A 25,436-nucleotide genomic window follows, 5' to 3' on the forward strand; every position below is an offset into this window, starting at 1 on the left:
GTGCAGTGGTGTGATCTTGGCTCACTGCAACCTCTGCCTCCCGGGCTTAAGCGATTGTACTGCTTCGGCCTCCTGAGTAGCAGAGACTACAGGCAGATGCCACCAAACCCCGCTAATTTTTGTATTTTTTGTAGAGATAAGTTTTCACCATGTTGGCCAGGCTGGTCTCAAACTCCTGACCTCAAGTGATCCACTCGCCTCAGCCTTCCAAAAGTGTTGGGATTACAGGCATGAGTCACTGCGCCCAGCCCCCAAAGCCAATTTTCAATGATTTGTGAGCCACAGATTCAGTGACTACATCAGCATCTCTTATAAGGGATTGGCCTTCTAAGCAGCTCAGAGAACAGATTGTTATACATGGGCAAGCCTTCAAAGTTCAAGAGGCAAAGGCAGAAAATGGAATCCTATAGGGATTTAGCTCTATCTTAAGCCATTCTGGCTCTTTCTGCTCTACTTTACCAGCTATAGAGTTAGGAAGGCTTCCAGTAGGCCCCAGCAAGAGGAAAAACCTTTATTCTGTGGGGTTCATTTATCCAGGATTTAACTTACCCATCTATTAACACAAGTAATTCAGAGTTGGTTATATTATTTCAAGAAATTGAGCACAAAGCCAAGATGTATAAGGAGGAATTCAAGCAATCAATATTAGATTCTATAATGAAAAAATGCCCTTACAATGTTTATGGTCTAGAATGTAATCATAATAAAGGAGGAAAATACCTTATGAGTATCACAATTGTACGAGAGACTATTAAACAGTACAATGATACAGAGAATTTATTCAATTCATACAAGTAATTTACCAGATCTATTCAGTGAATAGACTGACCTAAGGAAAAAAAAATCTTTACATTGATAGCAAAATATCTTCTAGCCCCCATAAATCATCTGCAATCATTTGCTAGGAAAAAATTTCATAACCACATGGGTCATACAGACATTTTTATTTTTATTTATTTTATTGAGATGGAGTCTCATTCTGTCACCCAGGCTGGAGTGCAGTGGCACAATTTCAGCTCACTGCAACCACCTCCTGGGTTCAAGTGATTTCCTGCCTTAGCCTCCCTAGTAGCTGGGATTACAGGCACACACCAGCACACCTGGCTAATTCTTGTATTTTTAGTAGAGACGGGGTTTCACCATGTTGGCCAGGCTGGTCTCAAACTCCTGACCTCAGGTGGCTCACCTGCCTTAGCCTCTGAAAGTGCTGGGATTACAGGTGTGAGCCACCATGCCAGGCCCATGCAGACATTTTTAAGCGCTTTTGGTATTCACTTTATTTCAAACTGAACAAAACAATACGACCTTATACTTTTTCATATATTTCAAAATTTCTCTCATATCAATATTCATTCCCACCCAATCCATCCTATTACCAAACAGGAATGAGATAAGGGATGAAGAAAAGATGCTTGTTTCTCATTTTCCTCCTTTTCCCTTGCAGTGAACCAGTAATTTATTAAATTTTTTTATAGGTCAGAGGGTAACAAAAGACTCAATGGAGTAAATAAGCAAATAGGCATTCAAATGTCAGTAACCTAACAGGCCCTAATATAGCTTTAAGATTTTTAAATTTTTTTTTTGAGAGGGAGTCTCGATCTGTCACCCAGGCTGGAGCAGTGGCGTTATCTCGGCTCACTGCAACCTCTGCCTCCTGGGTTCGAGTGATTCTCCTGCCTCGGCCTCCCAAGTAGCTGGGTTACAGGCACACACACCACCCCTGGCTAATTTTTGTATTTTTAGTAGAGACAGGATTTCACCATGTTGGCCACACTGGTCTCGAACTCCTGACCTCAAGTGATCTGCCTGCCAAAGTGCTGGGATTACAGGCATGAATCACCACATCCGGCCTAAGATTTTGATTTTAACAGGGAAGTGTTACAACAGAAAAGAAGCTTCCCAAGAGACACTCATTTAAAAAATAAATTACAGCTTCAATTATTACTGTATAGATTATATCAGCAAAGGCAGAAAGAATTAATGTTTTCCCCCTTTCATGAACCTTGTAAGGCTAGTGTTGAGTGGTTTACAAATGTTATATAATGGACTGTACATCATATGCCATATTGATCAATCATGTTTATTTAAAGTTTTCTTAACATTAGAGATTTTTAATGGGAGTATAAAATTAGTAAACAACAATTTTATAAATTTTTTCTCTTTTCCTATTCTAGCCACATAAGCCAGTTTAATGGATGATACAGATTTCAGCTGTAATTTGCAAAACAATCCAAGAGCTACCACGGTCCCAAAAATTAGAGAAAACTGCCATCCACAAATAAACTACCAAGGTAAATGTAAATACAGTGTGGTCCTAATTTGCTTTCATACAATCCCAGACAACCCCAAATAACTTTATAAATACCTTATGAAAAAACGCAATTTAAAAACCTATCAAAACTATTTAAAATATATAAATGCAGAGCTCTCAAATTTCCTTCAATCAGGCCAGAAATTACCACAAAAATTATAATCACAGTTACAAACAGAATGAGAGGAATGTTTAAGTTTAGGACAACCAAAAAAGCCATAAATTTTTAAAAATATAATCATTCACTCAAATATACTGTAAATAGGAATGGTGATAACACAGGAAGCAAAAATAAGCTTGCAAGTGAAATTTCTAGAAGCTCATGAAAACAAACCATCCCATATTGCAGATGCAAAAGGAAAAACAGTTCTAATGGGGTTAAGAGTACTCTGGTCATCTTCATTCGTTTGGTCGTGCAAGGTGTTAACCATTTTCACTTCCCATATCACAAAGTTAGTCCACAGGAGGAGCTGGTGGATCTTGTCCCTGGCATGAGAAAGAAATAAATTATGTAATTGACTTTTAAAAAATTTTTAAATTTTTATTACTTTTTAAAAACTTGACTTATTAATTCCCAGTGCAACCAACCTAACATGTAAGAAAGAACTAAGCAGCAATGCCCCCTGATCTTCCCATCCCAATTATATGCTTATTTGGATTTTTCATATGTTTTTACATGAGGGAACACTACATTAAATAACACTGTGATTCTCCAACATTTGTCTCATTTTTCCCTGTACTATGGAAGAGAGAAAGAATTTGTGTAACAGTGACGTGATCACTCCTGCTAGCCCCAGGAGTGGTCTTCAAACCAACAAAAGTATCTTCATCCCTCTTGCTAAAGTGATTGGCTAAGCAAAGTACTGTATATTTAAAATGAAGCTAGGAACTTTTGTTTCTCAATACTGAATATCCACAAGAAAGCATGTGGCTGCAGTTGCTTCTGGCAGTCATCCTACGACCCTAAGAAGAGCCCATCTTGGAATGAAGTGGATGGTATGAAGAAAGAAACTAGGTCTTTGATACACTGTTAAACTTTCTTAACACTGACCCTATCTCTGAATTTTTTTGATGTGTAAACAAATGAAGCCACTTGTTTTAAGCAACTTCGAATTGACTTTTGTTAACCTGCAATAGACAGCAAGTGAACTGTAAAGGAAATATCAGTTTTTAAGATTCTTCAAGATTTTATTTATTTACCCTGACTGACATATGAGGTCCAAGTTGGGGGTGATCAATATTTCTACTTGGAATTAGTCTCAATACATTTTCTCACTTATTCCTAAGATGTTGGAACTACTATTTCTAGAAACACGGGCCTATAATGAAATAAGGTCCAGGAGAGTGTAATCTTGCATTTGTCATTTTAATGGCTTTTTTTTTTTTTTTGAGATGGAGTCTCACTCTGTCATCCAGGCTGGAGTGCAGTGGTGCAACCTTGGCTCACTGCAACCTCTGCCTCCTGGGTTAAAGCAATTCTCCTGCCTCAGCTTTCCGAGTAGCTGGGACTTACAGGCACGTGCCACCACACCTGGCTAATTTTTTGCATTTTTAGTAGAGACGAGGCTTCGCCATGTTAGCCAGGATGGTCTCGATCTCCGGGCATGATCTGCCTGCCTTGGCATCCCAAAGTGCTGGGATTACAGGCGTGAGCCACTGCGCCTAGCCAAGAGTTCTGTTTCCTTAGCTCCAAACATTGAGGAAGTTACTCTTTGATATGAAAGTAACAAAGCTATGCTCTAAGATGTACCCAAACAACTCCGGGCGGGGGAGCAGGGGGAGTAACAAAGCTATACAAAGAAAGTAAGAAAAACGGGTAAGGAATAAACACTTTATCAAGACAATATGCAAGCTGTTTTGTAAATACTCTCTTCTCCAAGAAAAAACAAAAATAAATGTAAGGCTTTTTATATAGTGCTAATAATGCCTTCTTTAAGTCAGCATGCTACATATCTTGTGTGTGTATGTGTTTTTCTTTTTGATATTTTTTCTTTCTGTGCTACATTTCTAAATGTTGTACTCAAAAAAAACAAAACATTGACCAATTAACACTGCACATTTGCTTTCTCTTATATAAAAAAATGAGTCTAACTGAACTTCTAATATCAACACCACAACACTGGAGAAAAGAAACAATTATTTTAGGAATTCTACATGGTAAAGGTTGGAGAAGATAATTAGTGGCATAATCTGGTATTCAACAAGTGAATCTGGCCAGGTGCTGTGGCTCACGCCTGAGGTCAGGAGTTCGAGACCAGCCAGGCCAACATGGTGAAATACCACCTCTATTAAAAATACAAACATTAGCCAGCCATGGTGGTGTGTACCTGTAATCCTGGCTACTCGGGAGGCTGAGGCAAGAGAATTGCTTGAAACTGGGAGGCAGAGGCTGCAGTGAGCCGAGATTGTACCACTACACTCTACCTGGGCAACAGAATGAGACTCCCAAAAAAAAAAAAAGCAAGCAAATCTATCAAAAATTTCCTTTATTTTTTGATGCTGTCATCTTATAGTTTTTTATTATAAATTTTAACATTTTATTTATATTGACAAAAATTGTATATATTTGTCAAATACAACAGGTTTTGAAATATGTATACATTTGTAGAATGGCTAAATTGAGGTAATTTGCATATGTATGGAAATATTTTTAAAGAGATAATATTCAAATCCAGTGTTAAAAAAAACACATAAATACTGGTTCTGAAAAGGACTAAAAGGAATCCTTTATCAGAGGTTCTTTTTTTTTTTTTGGCTCACTGCAACCTCTGCCTCCCAAACTCAAGCAATTCTCATGCCTCAGCCTCCCGAGTAGCTGGGACTACAGGTGCATGCCACCACATCCAGCTAATTTTTTTATATTTTAGTAGACACAGGGTTTCTGTCTCTACTAAAATCTTGTTGCCCAGGGTGGTCTTGAACTCCTGAGCTCAGGTGATCCTTCTGCCTCAGCCTCCCAAAGTGCTGGGATTATAGGCGTGAGCCACCACACCTGGCCAACAGAGGTTCTATTAAAGATAGTACTGAAAACTCCCTGTTGGGTCACTTTATCATAGTTTTAACTTAGAAGGTTCTAAAAATGGTTGTAATCGTGACTATTAAGATTTATCAAAATGAATGATTTTGAACTCTCCTTTTCCCAGTCAGCTGATTGTGGATGCAGAAATGGGAAACAGGTTTGAGAGAAATAGGATGGGAAAATGAGGAAAATAAAATAAAATAGGCTCAGTGTCTCTACTGAATAGGTAGGACAGAAGGGGGTCAAACATTTGAACTGAAGCTACTAAAAGTTTAGGGGCTGAAAGCATGAGAGGCAAGGGATCAACTGTGAGGCAGAACTGGGCAGTGGAGAAATTGAAATTGAAGCAACATTGCTGTGGGTTATGAAATGGATTATTTTTGAGGCTTCTCATGTGAGTAAAGATCGGAATTCAAGCCTGGGCAACCTGGCAAAACCCCATCTCTACAAAAAAAAACACAAAAAACTAGCCAGGCGTGCTACTGCATGTCTGTGGTCCCAGCTACTTGGGAGGCTGAAGTGGGAGGATGACTTGAGCCTGGGAGCAAAACAAGACCCTGTCTCAAAATAAATAAATAAATAAATAAAATTTGGAATTCATTTAAAAATTATTTTTGGGCTTCTAGTCTCTGCTTCTTTCTATATTTAACTCCACAAAGATTAAGCCATGAATTAAATCTTGGAATCACAAATTTTTTTTTTTTTTTGTGATGGAGTTTTGCTCTGTCACCCAGGCTGGGGTGTAGTGTGCAGTGGCGTGTTCTTAGCTCACTGCAATCTCCACCTCCTGGGTTCAAGCGATTCTCCCGTCTCGGCCTCCTGAGTAGCTGGGATTACAGGGACGCACCACCACACCCAGCTGATTTTTGTATTTTTAATAGAGATGAGGTTTCACCACGTTGGCCAGGCTGGTCTCAAACTCCTGACCTCAGGTGATCCACCTGCCTTGGCCTCCCAAAGTGCTGGGACTGCAGGCATGAGCTACTGTGCCCAGCTCTAAACTGCAAGATTTAATAGAACTACACAGGTAGAATACTCTATGAGTTAAATGTTCCTTTTGCCAATTTAGATATTTTAGTCAAAACAAAGTCCTTCCCTGCCTTAGGCCACATACATTCTCTTACCCAAAAACCATTTAAAATCTGCAACACTTACATTATGAGGACTGGTTGGCTTTCCAGGTAGGTTTGATCCTCTTAGATTAGGAGGTCTCAGTAAGAACAAGATCAATGCAATAACCATCCAGGCCACTAAGATCATAGTAACACTGATGCCATTATCACCAGAGGGTCCTGGTACTAAAGACAAACAAGAAACACAGCATGATCACAATACTGTTAAAAGTAAAAAAAAATTTTAATGTTTAAGTGGCAGCTTCAAATATTGTATTCATATAAAAATTGTATTGATATTGATTTGCAGGTCTCTTAAAAAAAACTGTATTGATAAATTAGAGAAGTACATATTGTATCTTTAATTTCCCTTTCCTTTAGTGAAAACATCTAAAAAGTAAATGATGTTAAATAGTCATAAACCAAAACCTAATCAGTTTGTGTTGTTTTTGTTTTTTGAGACAGGGTCTTATCTATCACCCAGGCCGGAGTGTGGTGGCAAAATCATAGTTCACTGCAGCCTCAACCTTCCAGGCTCAAGGGATCCTCTAACCTCAGCCTCCTGAGTAGCTAGCTGCAACTACAGGTGTGTGCCACCACACCCCTACTTTTTAATACTTATTTTTAGTAGAGGCACTATGTTGCCTGGGCTGGTCTCTAACATTTTTTTTTTTTTTGAGAAGGAGTCTCGCTCTGTCGCCAAGGCTGGAGTGCAGTGGCACAATGTTGGCTCACTGCAACCTCTGACTCCCAGGTTCAACCAATTCTCCTGCCTCAGCCTCCCTAGTAGCTGGGATTACAGGCATGTGCCACCATGCCCAGCTAATTTTTGCATTTTTAGTAGAGGTAGGGTTTCACCATGTTGACCAGGTTGGTCTCAAACTCCCAACCTCAGGTGATCCACCCACCTTGGCCTCCCAAAGTGCTGCGATTTCAGGTGTGAGCCACTGTGCCCGGCCCCACACCCCTATTTTTTTTTTAATTGTTAGTAGCGACAATGTCTCACTATGTTGCCTATGCTTGTCTCTAACAAATTTTTTAATAGTACAATAATTCTTAATATTTTGGGGTAACAGAATCCTTTGAGAATTCGTTAAAAATTAAGAATCTTCTGACACAAGAACACAAAAACACCGCATGTTCTCACTCATAGGAGGGTGTTGAACAATGAGAACACATGGACACAGGGAGGGGAACACTACACACTAGGGTCTGTTGTGGGGAAATAGGGGAGGGACAGTGGGGGGTGGGGAGTTGGGGAGAGATAGCATGGGGAGAAATGCCACATATAGGTGAAGGGGAGGAAGGCAGCAAATCACACTGCCACATATGCACCTATGCAACAATCTTGCATGTTCTTCACATGTACCCCAAAACCTAAAATGCAATAAAATAAATAAATAAATAAATAAAAATTAAAAAATTAAGAATCTTTCTATTTTAAGAATTGACGGGGTCCTTCAACTGAGGCCTTGCAAGGTAAGCCGCCTGTGCCAAGTTTGTCGATTAATGAGGCTAGGGGCCCTAAATTCCCTAAGATCGACTTTTCTGCTACCTTCTACCCTGTGTCTGGCACCTACATCCTTCATGACTGTTCTTTTTGATCCATTCTGGATTAAAAATAAATATGAAAAGCACTCATGTATACCAAATTCCACAATTTTGCATATAATTATAGAATGTTTAAGGACACACAAAGACATGAATCCATAGATTTGCTGAGATCTATGAATCCAGATTAAGATCACAGAAAAACACACTCTCCTTTGGGGGGAAAATCTGCATCTTAATTATAGAGGCATTGTGAAAAAGAAGGGGAACATGCATAAAGTATACATTAAAAGACCTCGTTAATTATAGTCTCAACCAGAGAGATTGATTTGGCCTTCTTTTTCACACAAAGAAGTTGGATTCAGATTTAGATATTTTAGAAGTCTATGCATTTATCAAGAGAAAAAAGCTAGACAGGGATGTGTGTGCATATACAGGTATCAGTTTTTTCCCAGCTCCTTGACATAGCCATGTCTTATTTAATTTGAAATAACAAGTGCCTAGCACAGTGCCTGACCCATGATATGAGGTTAACAAATTTCTAACAAATGAAACATAGATTTTTTTATTGAAGTATATTAGAGAATTCTATTTTCAGAAATAAAAATGGCTGGGTGCGGTGGCTTATTCCTGTAATCCCAGCACTTTGGGAGGCCAAGATGAACGACTGCCTGAGCTCAGGGGTTCAAGATCAGCCTGTGCAACATGGTGAAACTCCATCTCTGAGGGAGAAGAAAAGGAAAAAATCCATTAGGTAAACAGTTAAGGCCAGGCCTCTAGAACTGCTTGCCTAAAAAATCACAGCAGCTGCTGCTGCCGCACAGGTAAACCTGAACAGATAGGGAGCCAGTAAAGCAAAGAAGCCTTTTTCTGATTGGTCGGGTGGCTCATGCCTGTAATCCCAGCACTTTGGGAGGCTGAGGCAGGCGAATCACGAGGTCAGGAGATTGAGACTATCCTGGCTAACATATTCCATCTCTACTAAAAATACAAAAATTAGCTGGGCATGGTGGCATGGGTCTGTAGTCCCAGCTACTCTGGAGGATGAGGCAGGAGAATTGCTTGAACCTGAGAGGTGGAGGTTGCAGTGAACCGAGATCGCACCACTGAACCGAGATCGCACCACTGCACTCCCCCTGGACAACAGAGCGAGACTCTGTCTCAAAAAACAAACAAACAAAAAAAGAAGCCTTTTTGATCTTCGTATAATTAGTGAGCTCCCGGGAGCTCACTAACCTGTGTATAGTTTCCTCCCCTTTTCAGGCATATACACAGTGGGCTCCGTGGGAAATTGCACAGGGAGAAGGGGGACTTACCTAAAACAAACACACAGTTATACAAACAGGAGAAGCTGCACTTTGCTCAGAAACAATCCCACAGCTGGAAGAAGGGAGTTTTAAAGACAGCTTTATACTGGTAAGAAAAGTTACTCAAACAGTTAGTTACAAGGAGGAGAGCAGTTTCTTATAAAAGTATTTTGCATTCAGCTGTAACCAAGCAATCCACTTGGACTCCCCTCTCTGTGGAGAGCTTTCTCCTTTTGCTTATTAAACTTTCGCTCCAACTTCATCCTTGTGACCACGCTCCTTTATCATGTTGGAGGTGAGACAAAGAACTCAGGGTGATACCTCACAAGTTAAGCTGTTAATATTAAGGTGCATTGGTGAGACTGCAACATTTCTACTAAAATTAGCTGGGTGTGGTAGCATGTGCCTGTAGTCCCAGCTACTGGGACGCTAAGGTTGCAGTGGGCCTGGGTGACAGACCAAGATCCTGTCTCAAAAAAATAAAATAAATGAAAAATATATATAGGCCGGGCTTGGTGGCTCACGCCTGTAATCCCAGCACTTTGGGAGGCCGAGGCGGGTGGATCACGAGGTCAAGAGATAGAGACCATCCTGGCCAACATGGTGAAACCCCCGTCTCTACGAAAAATACAAAAATTAGCTGGGCGTGGTGGTGTACGCCTGTAGTCCCGGCTACTCGGGAGGTTGAGGCAGGAGAATTGCTTGAATTCGGGAGGTAGAAGTTGCAGTGAGCCGAGATCATGCCACTGCACTCCAGCCTGGTGCCTGGCAACGGAGTGAGACTCTGTCTCAAAAAAATATATAAATACCTACATTTTCCTCTAGAAATCTCTCTCTCTGTCTCTCTCTCTATATATATCTACATATATATAAATATATGTATATATTATTTATCTACATATATATAAATATGTGTATATATTTATATATACATATATAAATATATATCTACATATATAATATATATATCTACATATATATAAATATATGTGTATATATATGTATATGTAGATATATATAGATATGTATATGTACATATATATATGTAGATATATATAGAGAGAGACAGAGAGAGAGATTTCTAGAGGAAAATATAGTATACCTAGGTGATTACTAGGTGATTACTTAAGTAGCTTGTCAAGACTACAGCTGTTTGCTTTTGATCTCACTGCCTCAGGAAAAAGTAAAAGAAATCCAGATAAGATGTTGAAACTAATCTGATACACTGCATTGGGGTCAGTGGGTCCAGGGCTCAATTCCACAAAAGGGAAGGAATTGGGGGCAGTGCTGAGGCCAAAGTGCTAGTGATAAAAGTGGACAAAGTCAAGAGTTGTGCTAGCCCTGCTGCAAAGAAGTCTTATGGCAAACAAATTAGTACAAAATATATATAAAAAAGAGTTGAGCTGGCCCAAGAGCAGGATGGATAGGAATATAGCCTCTGTTCCAACCCGTCACTTCCCTAGAAACAGCTAATGCAGGTGGGGTGTGGCAGCTCATGTCTGTAATCCCAGCACTTTGAGAGGCCAAGGCGGGCACATCCCTTTAATTCAGGAGTTCAAGACCAACCTGGGCAACATGGCAAAATCCCATCTCTAAAAAAAAATTAAAAAAAAGAAATTAACCGCGTGTGGTGGTGTGTGCCTGAGGTCCCAGCTACTCAGGAGGCTGAGGTGGGAGGACGGCTTGAGCCCAGGAGGCAGAGGTTGCAGTGAGCTGTAATTGCAACACTGTGCTCCAGCCTGGGCAACAGAGCCAGACCCTGTCTCAAAACTAAAACAAAAATAAACCACTTTCTTCCTTTGTCTTCTGGGTCATTAACATTGTCTGATCTAACACTTGGACACTCCTTCATCAATAATTCTCTATTTCTTTTTCTTTATATCAACAGTTCTTTTCTCTCTCTCTCTTTTTTTTTGAGACGGAGTCTCGCTCTGTTGCCCAGGCTGGAGTGGCTCAATGCAACTTCCGACTCCCAGGTTCAGGTGCTTCTCCTGCCTCAGCCTCTCGAGTAGCTGAGATTACAGGCATGCACCACCACATCCGACTAATTTTTGTATTTTTATTAGAGTTGGGCTTTCACCATGTTGGCCAGGCTGGTCTTGAACTCCTGATCTCGGGTGGTCCACCTGCTTCAGCCTCCAAAAGTGCTGGAATTACAGACGTGAGTTCAAAGTGCTTGGCCAATGTTAATAGTTCTTAAACTATAGTATACATCAGACTCACTGGAAGACTTCTTAAAAATGCAGAAATTCCACATTCCACTTGATGTACTCAATACTTTGGTATTCCATACAAAAATCATGAGCATCTCCCCCTGCCCTACCCCTTTCCACTCCTCCAAACTGGATCTCCATTCATCCAGTTGCCCAGGGCAGAAACCTAAGAAGACACCTTTTATTCTCTCTCAACGACCCTGTATTTAATCCATTATGAAGTTTCTGGCAATTTTTCCACCTAAATATCACTTGTATCTGTCCACTTTTAGCTCCATGTCCCTACCTACTCAAGCTACCAACACCTCTTAGCTAGTCTATTGCAGTGGCCTCCTAAGGGATCTCCCCATATCTGCTACTGCCTCCTATGTCCTCTTTCCAGAGTGATTTTTTTTTCTTTTTTTAAAAGCAAACACATGTTGAGTATCCCTATGTGAAATGCTTAAGAACACGAGTGTTTCAGATTTCAGATTTTTCTTTCAGATTTAGGGATATATGGAATATACTTATTGGTTTAGCACACTTAATCCTAACTTCCAAAATCTGAAATGCTCCCATGAGCATTTCCTTTGAGCATCATGTAGGCACTGAATAAGTTGCATATTTTACAGCATTTCAGATTTTCAGGTGAGGGATATTCAACCTGTACTATTATTTTTACTTTTTTTTTTGAGACAGAGTTTCGCTGTTGTTACCCAGGCTGGAGTGCAATGGCGTGATCTCGGCTCACCGCAACCTCTGCCTCCTGGGTTCAGGCAATTCTCCTGCCTCAGCCTCCTGAGTAGCTGGGACTACAGGCACGCACCACCGTGCCCAGGTAATTTTTTGTATTTTTAGTAGAGATGGGGTTTCACCATGTTGACCAGGATGGTCTCGATCTCTTGACCTCGTGATCCACCCGCCTCGGCCTCCCAAAGTGCTGGGATTACAGGCGTGAGCCACCGCGCCCGGCCCTATTATTTTTACTTTAAATAATAGTTAAGACCAGGCCTGACGGGGCTTATGCCTGTAAACCCAACACTTTGGGAGGTCAAGGCAGGAGGGTCCCTTGAGCTCAGGAGCTAGAGACCAGCCTGGGCAAAATGGCTGGTGTTGAACTTCTGGCCTCATGCAATCCTCCTGCCTTGGTCTCCCAAAGAGCTGAGATTACAGGCGTGAATCAGTAATCATACCCAGACATGACTTTTTAATATTCTTTCCAAGTAAAAAATTTTCAAGCTTCAGAGTTAAACCTCAGATTCCAAGTTTACTAATTCATATTTCTAGACAAAGGATTCCTGATCCTTTTTTAGAATCACAATAGTAATGACCCCGCTGAGTGTGGTGGCTCACCTGAGGTCAGGAGTTCGAGACCAGTCTGGCAAACATGGTAAAATCCAGTCTCTACTAAAAATACAAAAATAAGCCGGGTGTGATGGCGCATGCCTGTAATCTCAGCTACTTGGGGGGCTGAGGCAGAAGAATCACTTGAACCCAGGAGACAGAGGTTGCAGTGAGCCAAGATTATGCCACTGCACTCTAGCCTGGGCAACATAGTGACACTCTGTCTCAAAAAAAAAAGTAATGCCCACTTCTTTTTTAGAATATCACAATAGTAATATGACTCTTAGTTCCCTTAACTATCTCCTAGCTTGGTTCCTGTTGCAACCTTTCCTACCTGCATATTGCTGCCAGAAAAGTCTGCATAAGACTGTTCTTGGCTGGGTACAGTGGCTCATGCCAGTGATTTCAGCACTCTGGGAGGCTGAGGGAGGAGGATTGCTGGAGCCCAGGCATTTGAGACCAGCCTGAGTAACACAGTGAGACCCCTGTCTCTATAAAAAAATTTTAAAAATTAGCTGAGTGTGGTGATGTAGGCCTGTAATCCCAGCTACTTGGGAGGCTGAGGTGGGAGGATCACTTAATCTCAGGTGGTCAAGGCTGCAGTGAATTGTAATCACACAATTGGACTCCAGCCTGGGTGGCAGAGGTAGACCCTGTCTCAAATAATCCTAAAACAATCAAACAAAAAATCCCCTCTGTTCTTAACACATCTCTGCTGATGAACCTGGTAACTCAGTTTCCACTGCCTACTGCTTCAACTCTGGCTTTTTTTTGAGTGTCTCACTCTGTCTCTCAGGCTGGAGTGCACTGGCACAATCATAGCTTACTACAAACTCTTCCTCCCAGGCTCAAGCGATCCTCTCACTTCAGCCTCCTGAGTAGTTGGGACCACAGGTGCATACTGCTATGCCCGACTAATTTTTGCATATTTAAAAAAATTTTTTATTTTTTAGAGACAGGGTCTCACTATGTTCCCCAGGCTGGTCTCAAATTCCTGAGCTCAAGTGATCTGCCCAACTTGGCCTCCCAAAGTTCTGGGATTACAGGCTTGAGCCACCCCGCCTGGCCCTTATTCTTAGCAGAGATGAGGTTTTGCCATGTTGCCAAGGCTTGTCTCAAATTCCTGAGCTTAAGCAATCCACCCACCTCAGTCTCCCAAAGTGCTAGGATTATAGGCATGAGCCACTGTGCCCAGCAACTCTGAGGTCTTTATCTAATCTTATCTCTTGTCACTTGTCAGAAAATGCATCCTCTGCTGTGGTCACCCCAATACCTCTTCCTTCTTTTTATTCTTTTTATTTTTTTATAAGACCGAGTTTTACTCTTGCTGCCCAGTCTGGAGTGCAACAGCATGACCTCTGCTCACTGCAACCTCTGCCTCCCTGGTTCAAGTGATTTTCGTGCCTCAGCCTTCTGGGTAGCTGGGATTACAGGTGCCCACCACCATGCCCAGCTTAATTTTTTGTATTTTTAGTAGAGATGGGGTTTTACCATGTTGATCAGGCTGGTCTTGAACTCCTGACCTCACGTGATCCACCCACCTCGGCCTCCCAAAGTGATGGGATTACAGGTGTGAGCCACCACTCCCAGCCCCTCCACTTTCTTCAGTCAATGATTCCCTGGTCTGGCTATGCATCAGAATAGCCTGTGATAATATCAACACCACAGATTCTAAGGCCCTGCCTAATACCACCTGATCAGAAGCAGCTTTGGGGTGGGATTAGGAACCAACAATATTTTTTAAAAGCTTTCCAAAAAAAAAAAAAAAAGCTTTCCAAATGAATCTGATGCAACATTTCAATGTGAACTTGTCTGGTAGCATTTGCCAACTATGCAAAATTCAGTCTTCTTGGGTTACTCATTATTTTTTTATTTTTATCTTTTTTTCCTTTTATATATATATATTTTAAATATGGAACGCTTCACGAATTTGCATGTCATCCCTGTGCAGGGGCCATGCTAATCTTCTCTGTATCGTTCCAATTTTAGTATATGTGCTGCCAAAGCGAGCACGGGTTACTCATTATTTCCCTGTCTGGCATGTTCTCACAATTAACTTCATTTATTCACCTATATCCTACATCCCTCTTCCATAAAAATCTCCATTTCCTCCACCCACTTTTTCCTCTGCCTTCTCTGGACCAGTGTGGCATTTCTAGTTTGAAGGAATGCATTCCCATCTCTCTTAATTAACTTTTTGAGAACTGAGACCATCTCATAGCTGTTTGACTGTACCACCTCTTAGATATAAAATCTCTGAGCCTCTGTTTCTTTACCAGTGAAGTGGAAATAGTTCCATCATCTCAGAGCAGTTATGAGGACTGAAATGGTCAATACATGACAAGCAGTTAGCAAAGTGCCTAGAATACAGCAGGCAGTCAATAAACATTATCCATTAACTTTGGGAGGCTGAGGTAGGTGGATCACCTGAGGTCAGGAGTTCAAGACCAGCCTGGCCAACATAATGAAACCCCACCTCTACTAAAAATACAAAAATCAGCCGAGTGTGGTGGCACAGACCTGTAATCCCAGCTACTCAGGAGGTGGAGGCAGGAGAATCACTTGAATCTGGGAGGTGGAGGTTGCAGTAAGCCGAGATTACACCACTGAACTTTAGCCTGGGTGACAAAGCAAGACTCTACCTCAAAAAACAAAACAAAACAAAACAAAAACCCATTACCATTATCCATTACCAGTGTTAGGATCAATTAGAGCACAGAAAAGATGGAGTGCAGACAGATCCTGGTGTGAATAACTAGGCTGAACAAGATACTGAAGTGGGAACAGAAAACAGACAAATACAACTGGTAACAGCACGGAAGGAACACAACACGTGGTGACTAACTGGACTGGTAGGGGAGGAGGAGGAAAAAAAATTAGTGAAGGATGCCTCTAAAATTTCTGAAGGGTAGCAGTATGTGGTAGAATTTCTCTACTTAAAAAGCTAAATGGAAACAGTTTTCCTGACCTTCAAGGTTTGATAACATCATTTTCTCTTATTCTCCAATAACTCAGGGCCCATCTCAGAATAGGATACTAGATGAACCAATTCAAGTAGAACCTCTTGGTCACAGCCAGTCGTTTTGTGTTTACAGTAGTCCCATGGAATTAAGATCGGTTTTGGAATGTACTATCACATGGGCATAGCATGCAAGATTATTAACAAAAAATTAGAAACAAACCTAAATGTCTGCCAAGAGTGCCTGATTAATATGTAAATTATAACATTCCATTCTATACAATGGAATAATAAAAAGCTATTAAAAATGTGTGAGAGAAGTGTCTATGAGGTATGCTTTTTTTGACAGAAAAAAAAAAAGCAGGTGAAGAATGGTGTCTAAAAAAGGCGAGACAAGGAGGCCCGGCACAGTGGCTCACACCTGTTATCCCAGCACTTTGGGAGGCCGAGGCGGGCAGATAACTTGAGGTCAGGAGTTCGAGACCAGCTTGGTCAACAAGGTGAAATCCCACCTCTACTAAAAATACAAAAATTAGCCAGGAATTTGCCAGGTGTCATGGATCGTGCATGTAAGCCCAGCTACTTAGGAGGCTGAGACAGGAGAATCCCTTGAATCTGGGAGGCGGAGGTTGCAGTGAGCCAAGATGGCACCACTGCATTCCAGCCTGGGTGACACAGCAAGACACCAGCTCAAAAAAAGAAAAGAAAAGAAAAGAAAAAACAGGAAGACAAATAATTGATATTTATATTTGCTTGTACATGTAAAAAGAAACTCTGGAAAGATACAGAGAAGGCCAAGGATCTGGGTAGTTGGGAGAATATGAGGCAAGACAACTCTTCACTGTACGCTAATTAACTTCTTGATTTTTGAACCATATGTAAAAAGTTAAGTAAATAGAATTAAACAAAAAAGTTAGCGTAAAATATCTTGGGTTTGAAAACACTAGGTATCTGAACTTAGACTCCTTGAAATATTTAGGGACAGAGAATGAAGGGGGTCACTACAGGCTTTCTGTGATTATTCACATACCTTATGACAAGACTCACTCTTTAGAAAGTCTCAGAGCACAGGAAAACCAGAGTTAGACAGGCCTACTCACATTCCCTGACACTGCATGCAGTTGGTAAATATAAACATCAGGAGCAGGTTTTTTTCTTCTAAGACGGGGTCTCACTCTGTCACCCAGGCTAGAGTGCAGTGGTGTGATCGCAGCTCACTGCAACCTTGAACTCCTGGGCTCAAGGGATTCTCTTGCCTCAGCCTCCTGAGTAGCTGGAACCACAGGTATGCACCCACTATGTCTAGCTAGTTTTTTTTTTTTTTTTTTGAGACGGAGTTTCCCTCTTGTTACCCAGGCTGGAGTGCAATGGCGCGATCTCGGCTCACCGCAACCTCCGCCTCCTGGGTTCAGGCAATTCTCCTGCCTCAGCCTCCTGAGTAGCTGGGATTACAGGCATGTGCCACCGTGCCCAGCTAATATTTTTTTTGGATTTTTAGTAGAGACGGGGTTTCACCATGTTGACCAGGATGGTCTCGATCTCATGACCTCGTGATCCACCCACCTCGGCCTCCCAAAGTGCTGGGATTACAGGCGTGAGCCACCGCGCCCGGCCATGTCTAGCTAGTTTTATAATTTTTTGTAGAGATGGGATCTCAGATGTTCCCCAGGTGGTCTCAACTGGCCTCAAGTGATCTTTTCATTTCAGCCTCCCAAAGCACTTGGGATTACAGGTGTGAGCCACCGTGCCTGGCATAGGAGCAGCTATTTTAAAGTTAGTATAAGGAGGTGAATGGGCCTTTAAATGGACTGGCTACCATGGTTTTTAATGTGATAATGTTTAAGGAGCACAATCACCCGGGGAATATAAAATCTGTTCCCTCTCTAGGAACTCCCTGTATATTATTTACCTTAAGAAGTTAAGTATTTTCTACTTTATGGCCTGGAAAGATATCAAAGCATAACAATGTAGAGGGACTTTGTACACCAAAATATAGCATTTCCTATTTTGCTTATGCATTAAGTTTTTGGTTACAAGCAAATATGTGTAGAGTTGATAGTAAGGGATATCACAAATAAAATGCCAAATGGAATATTCACAATGAAGCCATTAACTTAGCTGGACACCAAGAAGACAAAAAGGTAGAGACAGATGCTCGAAGAGCTGGCAGATCCTGAGAGATTATTTGTATAAACTTGTATAGGTTTCCACTGGGGAAAGCAAAAGTAGAACAGCAGTGAAAGTGCACAATACACCAGTACGCTCTGACCCTGTAATTTTTGGTCCTATTCAGTAATTACATTATCCTAAGCAGAGCTACCAGTTTTCAAGCTGAGTCAAGGGTGATCTCTATCATTCCCTAATGTAGATCTGTTATTCTACTACAGGCTAAGTATTCCTAATCTAAAAACTCGGAATGCTCCAAAATCCAAAACTCTTTGAGAGCTGACATCATGCTCAAAAGAAATGCTTATTGCTCCTGCTGAGAAGTGGTGTTTGAAAAATAATAAGAAGGCCGGGCGCGGTGGCTCACGCCTGTAATCCCAGCACTTTGGGAGGCCAAGGTGGGTGGATCACGAGGTCAAGAGATAGAGACCATCCTGGTCAACATGGTGAAACCCCGTCAATACAAAAAATTAGCTGGGCATGGTGGTGCATGCCTGTAATCCCAGCTACTCAGGAGGCTGAGGCAGGAGAATTGCCTGAACCCAGGAGCCGGAGGTTGCGGTGAGCCGAGATCGCGCCGTTGCACTCCAGCCTGGGTAACAAGAGCGAAACTCCGTCTCAAAAAAAAATAAATAAATAAGAAGAAGAAGAAGGAAAAAAAAAGAAATGCTTATTGGAACATTTCACATTTTCAGGTTAGGGAAGTCAACTGGTAAATGAATCTCAAAAAGTCTGAAACTGAATACACTTCTGACTCCAAGCATTTCAAATAAGGGATATTCAACCTATACTTACTTTTAAGATGGAATCTTGTTCTGTCGCCAGGCTGGAGTGCAGTGGCGTGATCTTGACTCACTGCAACCTCTGCCTCCGAGGTTCAAGCGATTTGCCTGCCTCAGCCTCCCCAATAGCTGGGACTATAGGTGCACGCCACCACGCCTGGCTAATTTTTTGTATTTTAGTAGAGACAGGGTTTCACCTTGTTGGCCAGTATGGTCTCGATCTCCTGACCTCGTGATCCACCCACCTCAGCCTCTCCAAGTGCTGGGATTACAGGCCTGAGATACTGTTCCCGGCCCAACCTATACTTTCTTATTGTGTTCTGCGAGGGTGCACCATGGTGTAATTTCAGATTAGTGTTTTCTAGAGAAAGATAACCTGAATGGAAAGCATCCTCTCTTTTGTTTAAAGGATTCTATTTAAAAAAAGGAATAAATTACATTTTAATCAGGGGGCTAAGGGAGGCCTCACTAAGAAGGCACTCTGGAGTAAAGATGTAAAGAAAGTGAGGGTGTGAGTTGTGAGGTTGTCTGGCACATTTCAGGCAGAAGGAACAGTGAGTATTCCTGATTCAGGAGCCTGTGGGATGTTCACGGAGGCCAATGTGGCCGAAGTGGAGTGACCTGGGATTGGTGGTATAGTGACGTCAGATGCAAGAAAAAGATTAGGTTGGGTGTGGTGGCTCACACCTATAATCTCAGCATTTTGGGAAGCTGAGGTGGGAGAATCATTTGAGGCCAGGAGTTCAAGACCAGCCTGGGCAACATAGTGAGATCCTATTTCTACAAAAAAAAAAAAAAAAATCAGCCAGGTGTGGCGGCACACACCTGTGGTCCCAGCAACTCAGGAGGCTGAGGTGGGAGGATCACTTGAGCCCTAGGGATTGAGGCTGCAGTGAATCATGACTGCACCACTTCACTCCAGCCTGGGCAACATAGCAAGATTTTGTCTCTGAAAAAAAAAAAAAAAAAAGAAAAGAAAAATATTAAATCAGAAGAGTAATAGGATTCAGATCATGTTGGCTTTATAGGCCATAATAAAGACCTTGGCTTCCATTACATATTAAATTAAAAAGCCACTGAGGAGGGCTTTTTTTTTTTTTTTGAGACAGGATCTTACTCTGTCACCCCGGTTGGTGTGCAGTGGCTCGATTACAGCTCATTGCAGCCTCAACCTCCTAGTCTCAAGTGATCCTCACAACTCAGCATCCAGAGTAGCTGGGGCATGGGGCAGAGGCCACCACACCTACCTAAGTTTTGTATTTTTTGTAAAGACAGGATTTCAACATGTTGCCCCAGGCTGGTCTTAAATTCCTGAGCCCAAATGATCTGCCTGCTTTGGCTTCTAAAATGGGATTACAAGCGTTAGCCACTGCGCCCAGCCACCAGTGAAGAGTTTTGAGCAAAATGGAGATAATATTTAACTCTCATTTTGACAGAACCACTCTAGCTATTGTTTTGAAAAAGTAGAAACAGAAAGACAGTGATATGGTTTGGCTGTGTCCCACCCAAATTTCATCTTGAATTGTAACTCCCACAATTCCCATGTGTTGTGGAAGGAACCTGGTGGGAGGAACCTGGTGGGAAGTGATTGAATTATGGGGGTGGATCTTTCCTGCACTGTTCTCATGATAGTGAACAAGTCTCATGAGATCTGATGGTTTTTAAAAGGGGAGTTTCCCTGTACAAGCTCTCTTGTCTGCCACCACGTGAGATGTGCCTTTCACCTGCCGATTGTGAGGCCTCCCCAGACATGTGGAACTGTAAGTCCAATAAACCCTTTTCTTTTGTAAATTGCCCTGTCTTAGGTATGTCTTTATCAGCAGCATGAAAACCAACTAATACTGACAGCTAAGAATCTATTGCATGGTTGGGTGCAGTGACCCACACCTGTAATCCCAGCACTTTGAGAGGCTGAGGGTGGGCAGATCAAGAGGTCAAGAGATAGAGACCATCCTAGCCAACATGGTGAAACCCCATCTCTACTAAAAATACAAAAAATTAGCTGGGCGTGGCGGCGTGCACCTGTAGTCCCAGCTACTCAGGAGGCTGAGGCAGGAGGATCACTTGAACCCAGAAGGCAGAGGTTGCAGTGAGCCAAGATAGCGCCACTGCACTCCAGCCTGGCAACAGAGTGAGACTCTATCTCAAAAAAAAACAGAAACAAAAACAAAGAACCTATTACAATAATCTATTAACATACAAGACAATGGTGGCCTAGAACAGGAGGAGGCAGTGGGATTGTGAGAAGGGTAGAATAGATGACAGTGTAAGAAAAAGAGAAGCCAAGGATGAATCTCAGAAGGACAGAACTGCCATGAACTGTTACAGGAAGGATCTTGAGGGGAGCAGGAATTCTGAAGATGTTGAGTTTGAGGCACCTTATGAGACACCCTAGTGGAAATGCCCAAAAAACAGTCATCAGCATACACATAATGAGCCATGAGACCAGATGAGATCACCAAGTGAGTGAGTGTGTAGAAAGGGAAATGATCCAGGGGCTGAGTCCTGGAGCAGTCCAAGGTTAAAAAGTAAGAGGTCAGGGTACAGAGGCACTGAGAAAGAAGACAGCAGTTAGAAAGCTGCAATGCAACATGAGGAAAAATAATAAAGATGGTAAATATGGAAAAGATTGAATTATTAAAGGTTGAAACTAGCTAATTTCTCAGATTATAACTTTATCAGGAACGAGCAAAAGGCTAAGAATTGTATCCTAAGTACTAAAAATATGCCAGGTGTGGCAGCTCGTGCCTGTAATGCCAGCACTTTGGGAGGCCAAGGTCAGTGGACTACTTGAGCTCAGGAGTTTGAGACTAGCCTGGGCAACATGTGAAACCCCCATCTCTATAAAAAAACACAAAAATTAGCCAGGCATGGTGGCGCACTCCTGTAGTCCCAGCTACTCAGGAGGCTGAGGTGGGAGGATTGCTTGAGCCTGGAAGGTCAAGGCTTCAGTGAGCAGTGTTTGTTCCACTGCACTCAAGCCTGGGTGACAAAGTGAGACTGTGTCTGAAAACAAAACAAAAACAAACAAAAACACCCCAAACCATATTCAGTGCCAAATGCCAAAGCCCAGATAGATTCTATAAATAAGAACATACAGGCTGGACGCGGTAGCTCATGCCTGTAATCCCAGTACTTTGGGAGGCGGAGGTGTGTGGATCACTTGAGATCAGGAATTCAAGACCAGCCTGGGCAACGTGGTGAAACCCCATCTCTACTAAAAATACAAAAAATTTGCCAGGTGTGGTAATGCAGTCTGGTTACTTGGGAGGCTGGGGCAGAAGAATTGCTTGAGCCCGGGAGACGGAAGTTGCAGTGGGCTGAGATTGAGCCACTACTTTCCACCCTCGGTGACAGAGCAACACTCCATCTCAAAAAAAAAAAAAAAAAAGAACACATATATATTTCTCCATCATTTACTCTTTAGTCTGTGGTTTAACAATGTTGAATCTGCCGGGTGCGGTGGCTCACGCCTGTAATCCTAGTACTTTGGGAGGCCGAGGCGGATGGATCACGAGGTCAAGAGATCGAGACCATCCTGGTCAACATGGTGAAACCCCGTCTCTACTAAAAAAAATACAAAAAATTAGCTGGGCATGGTGGCACGTGCCTGTAATCCCAGCTACTCAGGAGGCTGAGGCAGGAGAATTGCCTGAACCCAGGAGGTGGAGGTTGCGGTGAGCCGAGATCGTGCCATTGCGCTCCAGCCTGGGTAACAAGAGCGAAACTCCGTCTCAAAAAAAAAAAAAAAAAAAAATGTTGAATCTACCTAGCAGCTGCTTCTATGACTAAATGAATAAATGATATTTCTGATATCACAATGATTACACATTGTTCTAAAATAATGGGGTAACAACTGTTAAAAGGGGAAGAGTAAAACAATAAAACAATGGAATATACACAAAATAGAACTACAGAAATAAAAGGCAGAAATGAACGAAAGCAACCAGTTTAAAAATCAAGTCAGGACAGGAGAATAAAACATATTATTTCTTCAAGGCTATTTATTTATTTATTGAGACAGAGTCTTGCTCTGCTGCCCAGCGATCTCAGTTCACTGCAACCTCCACCTCGGAGGTTAAAGCAATTCTCCTGCCTCAGCCTCCCGAATAACTGGGACTATAGGCTCGTGACACCACACCTGGCTAATGTTTTGTATTTTTAGTAGAGATAGGGTTTCACTATGTTAGCCAGGCTGGTCTCCATCTCCTGACCTTGTGATCCACCTGCCTTGGCCTCCCAAAGTGCTGGGATTACAGGCATGAGCCACCGCACCCAGCCTCAAGGCTTATGTCGATTCTTGTGAAACTTCAAATTCCCACAATCCTAAAACACATATTTAAATAAAAAAACGATTTTTAAAAATGACACATTTGTTTCAGTGGGAAAAAAAAAAGTTTTTCCAACTGAACAGTAACACGTATCTAAATATAAAGACAGCTACAAAATATATGTTTTATTGTTATTTTTTTTGAGACGGAGTCTCTGTCTCCAGGCTGGAGGGCAATGGCACGATCTCAGCTCACTGCAAACTCTGCGTCACAGGTTCAAGCGATTCTCCTGCCTCAGCCTCCCGAATAGCTGGGATTACAGGCGTGCACCACCACACTCAGCTAATTTTTGTGTTTTTTTAATATAGATGGGGTTTCACCATGTTGGCCAGGATATTCTCCATCTCTTGACCTCATGATCCACCCACCTTGGCCTCCCAAAGTGCTGGAATTATAGGCGTGAGTCACTGTGCCCCACCTGTTTTATTATTTTAAGAGAAAAGTATAAACTCACTAGAGAAAATGTAGAATATAAGAAAAATAATTCTATCCCCCATTGGAAACTATTGTTCAACCATTTAAAAGCCTAGCTCTCAGAAAGGATTTTTTCCAACTTCTAAAAGAACTGAGAGCAAAGAAAAACTTGGCAATATTCCTAAATAAATGTTCAAACTCTTTCACCTTTCTTTTTAGAGTTAGAAAGTGACATTTTACCCACAGGAATAAGAGTATATCTGGTTATACTCTTATAACCAGGTGGGGCTGGTTCAAGAGTCACAAATGCCACACATGTAATAAACACTTGTTTTCCCATGGGGAGGTGCAATAGGAAAACAGGTTTTAGCTTTACCTGTTGAAGCAAATATTTGAACTGTACACTGTAGATTGATGAATGCTGCTGGAGAAGTAACATAAGGAAGTCTGGAGTGACCCACTGAACCACCACCCATTGTCCTAACACACGCACATTTCTATTCCTTTCTTGTCTTGAAGGCATATATATTGCCTAAATAGACTAGATTCCAACAAAATTTCCACTTTAGCCTAGACACTGTACTAGCTCCTACTTCTCTAAGTTGTTACATCTAGAGAATTTGATGGGACACCCAGTTCACAAAGTAATAAAAATCATAATGTATAATAAGTCTCTTTACAATTACCTTACTGTGTATTGTTTTAATTTCATATACATAATAAACAGGCCGTTCTGCTTCAGAGATGTTACATATGAGCAACTATCCTACTAATAAATTTGGCAATATGTAAATAGCCTTAATATGTGTGAAGAAAACCAGAACATATCACTCCACAATATGCCTCTTTGACATAGAAATTATTTTTGAGAGGCCAGACATGGTGGCTCATGCCTGTAATCCCAGCTACTTGGGAGGCTGAGGCATTAGAATCACTTGAACCCGGGCGGCAGAGGTTGCAGTGAGCTGAGATTGCGCCACTGCACTCCAGCCTGGGAGACAGAGCAAGAATCTGTCTCAAAAAAAAAAAGAAAAAAGAAATTATTTTTGAGCTGTAGACAATTAGGAAGTAACAAACAGAAGAAAAGCTCTCTCTATTCCCCACTCTTTTCTGCCTAAAGGTAAAATGTAACTTCTCCTTTACACACAACTCTATAGACTTAATGGCCCAGAGACAGCACCAGAGGAGTCTGCAAACAAACCTTACTCCATTAGTTTCCGCCCAAATATTTACCTTCCCAGTTTCCTGTCCTTGGAAGCCTAAAATCTCTTTTCTGTGTTCTGCCCTTTTTCCATAAATGTATTGTTCCTTGTCGAAGATGCTACATAAGCCATATGTGTGGTATCTGAGCCATTGCTTTGAGTTACTTTGCATTGAGGTTTCTCCCATGTGATGTATGCCATACACATTAATAAACTTGCTTTTCCCTTGTTAATCTGTCTTTTGTTTGTTTGTTTTGGTTTTTTTTTGAGATGGAGTTTTGCTCTTGTTGCCCAGGCTGGAGTGCAATGGCGTGATCTTGGCTCACCACAACCTCGCCTCCCGGGTTCAAGCGATTCTCCTGCCTCAGCCTCCCACATAGCTGGGATTATAGGCATGAACCAGCACACCCAGCTAATTTTGTATTTTTAGTAGAGATGGGGTTTCTCCATGTTGGTCAGGCTGGTCTGGAACTCCCTAACTCAGGTGACTGCCTGCCTTGGCCTCCCAAAGTTCTGGGATTACAGACATGAGCCACCACGCCCCGCAATCTATCCTTGGTTATAGTGGGTCTCAGCAAAGAGCTCTGAGGTTAAAGAAAAAATTATTTGTCCTCCCCAACACATGCACACAAAGAATGTTTAAGTGCTGTTTATAATAGCAAAAAATATATCAGCAACCTGATTCCAGTAAAAGGAAACAATGTACACACTGGTGCTTCCCTACAATGAATTATTTAATCAATAAT

The 25,436-nt window shown here is 41.8% G+C and overlaps 1 protein-coding gene and 1 non-coding gene across 2 annotated transcripts in view; both read right to left on the bottom strand.

The window, feature by feature from the left end:
• Positions 1-2,059: 2,059 nt before the first annotated feature.
• The window catches only part of SMIM14 (small integral membrane protein 14), an 84,091-nt gene continuing 60,714 nt past the window's right edge, over positions 2,060-25,436 (bottom strand). The window contains exons 4-5 of the mRNA XM_064366500.1: positions 6,486-6,628; positions 2,060-2,797 (exon numbers count right to left, since the gene is read on the bottom strand). Of these exons, the coding sequence (XP_064222570.1) occupies positions 2,765-2,797; positions 6,486-6,628 (176 nt within the window). The 3' untranslated portion in view covers positions 2,060-2,764. The remainder of the gene's footprint in view (positions 2,798-6,485; positions 6,629-25,436) is intronic.
• LOC135271938 (U6 spliceosomal RNA) lies at positions 14,743-14,849 on the bottom strand. Its single transcript, XR_010340066.1, has one exon. It is a non-coding gene; the product is annotated as a U6 spliceosomal RNA (small nuclear RNA).

This window comes from Aotus nancymaae, unplaced genomic scaffold (genome assembly GCF_030222135.1).
Source record: "Aotus nancymaae isolate 86718 unplaced genomic scaffold, 86718_ANA_hifiasm-v0.15.2.pri h1tg000006l, whole genome shotgun sequence".
In the NCBI taxonomy this organism is placed as follows: domain Eukaryota; kingdom Metazoa; phylum Chordata; class Mammalia; order Primates; family Aotidae; genus Aotus; species Aotus nancymaae.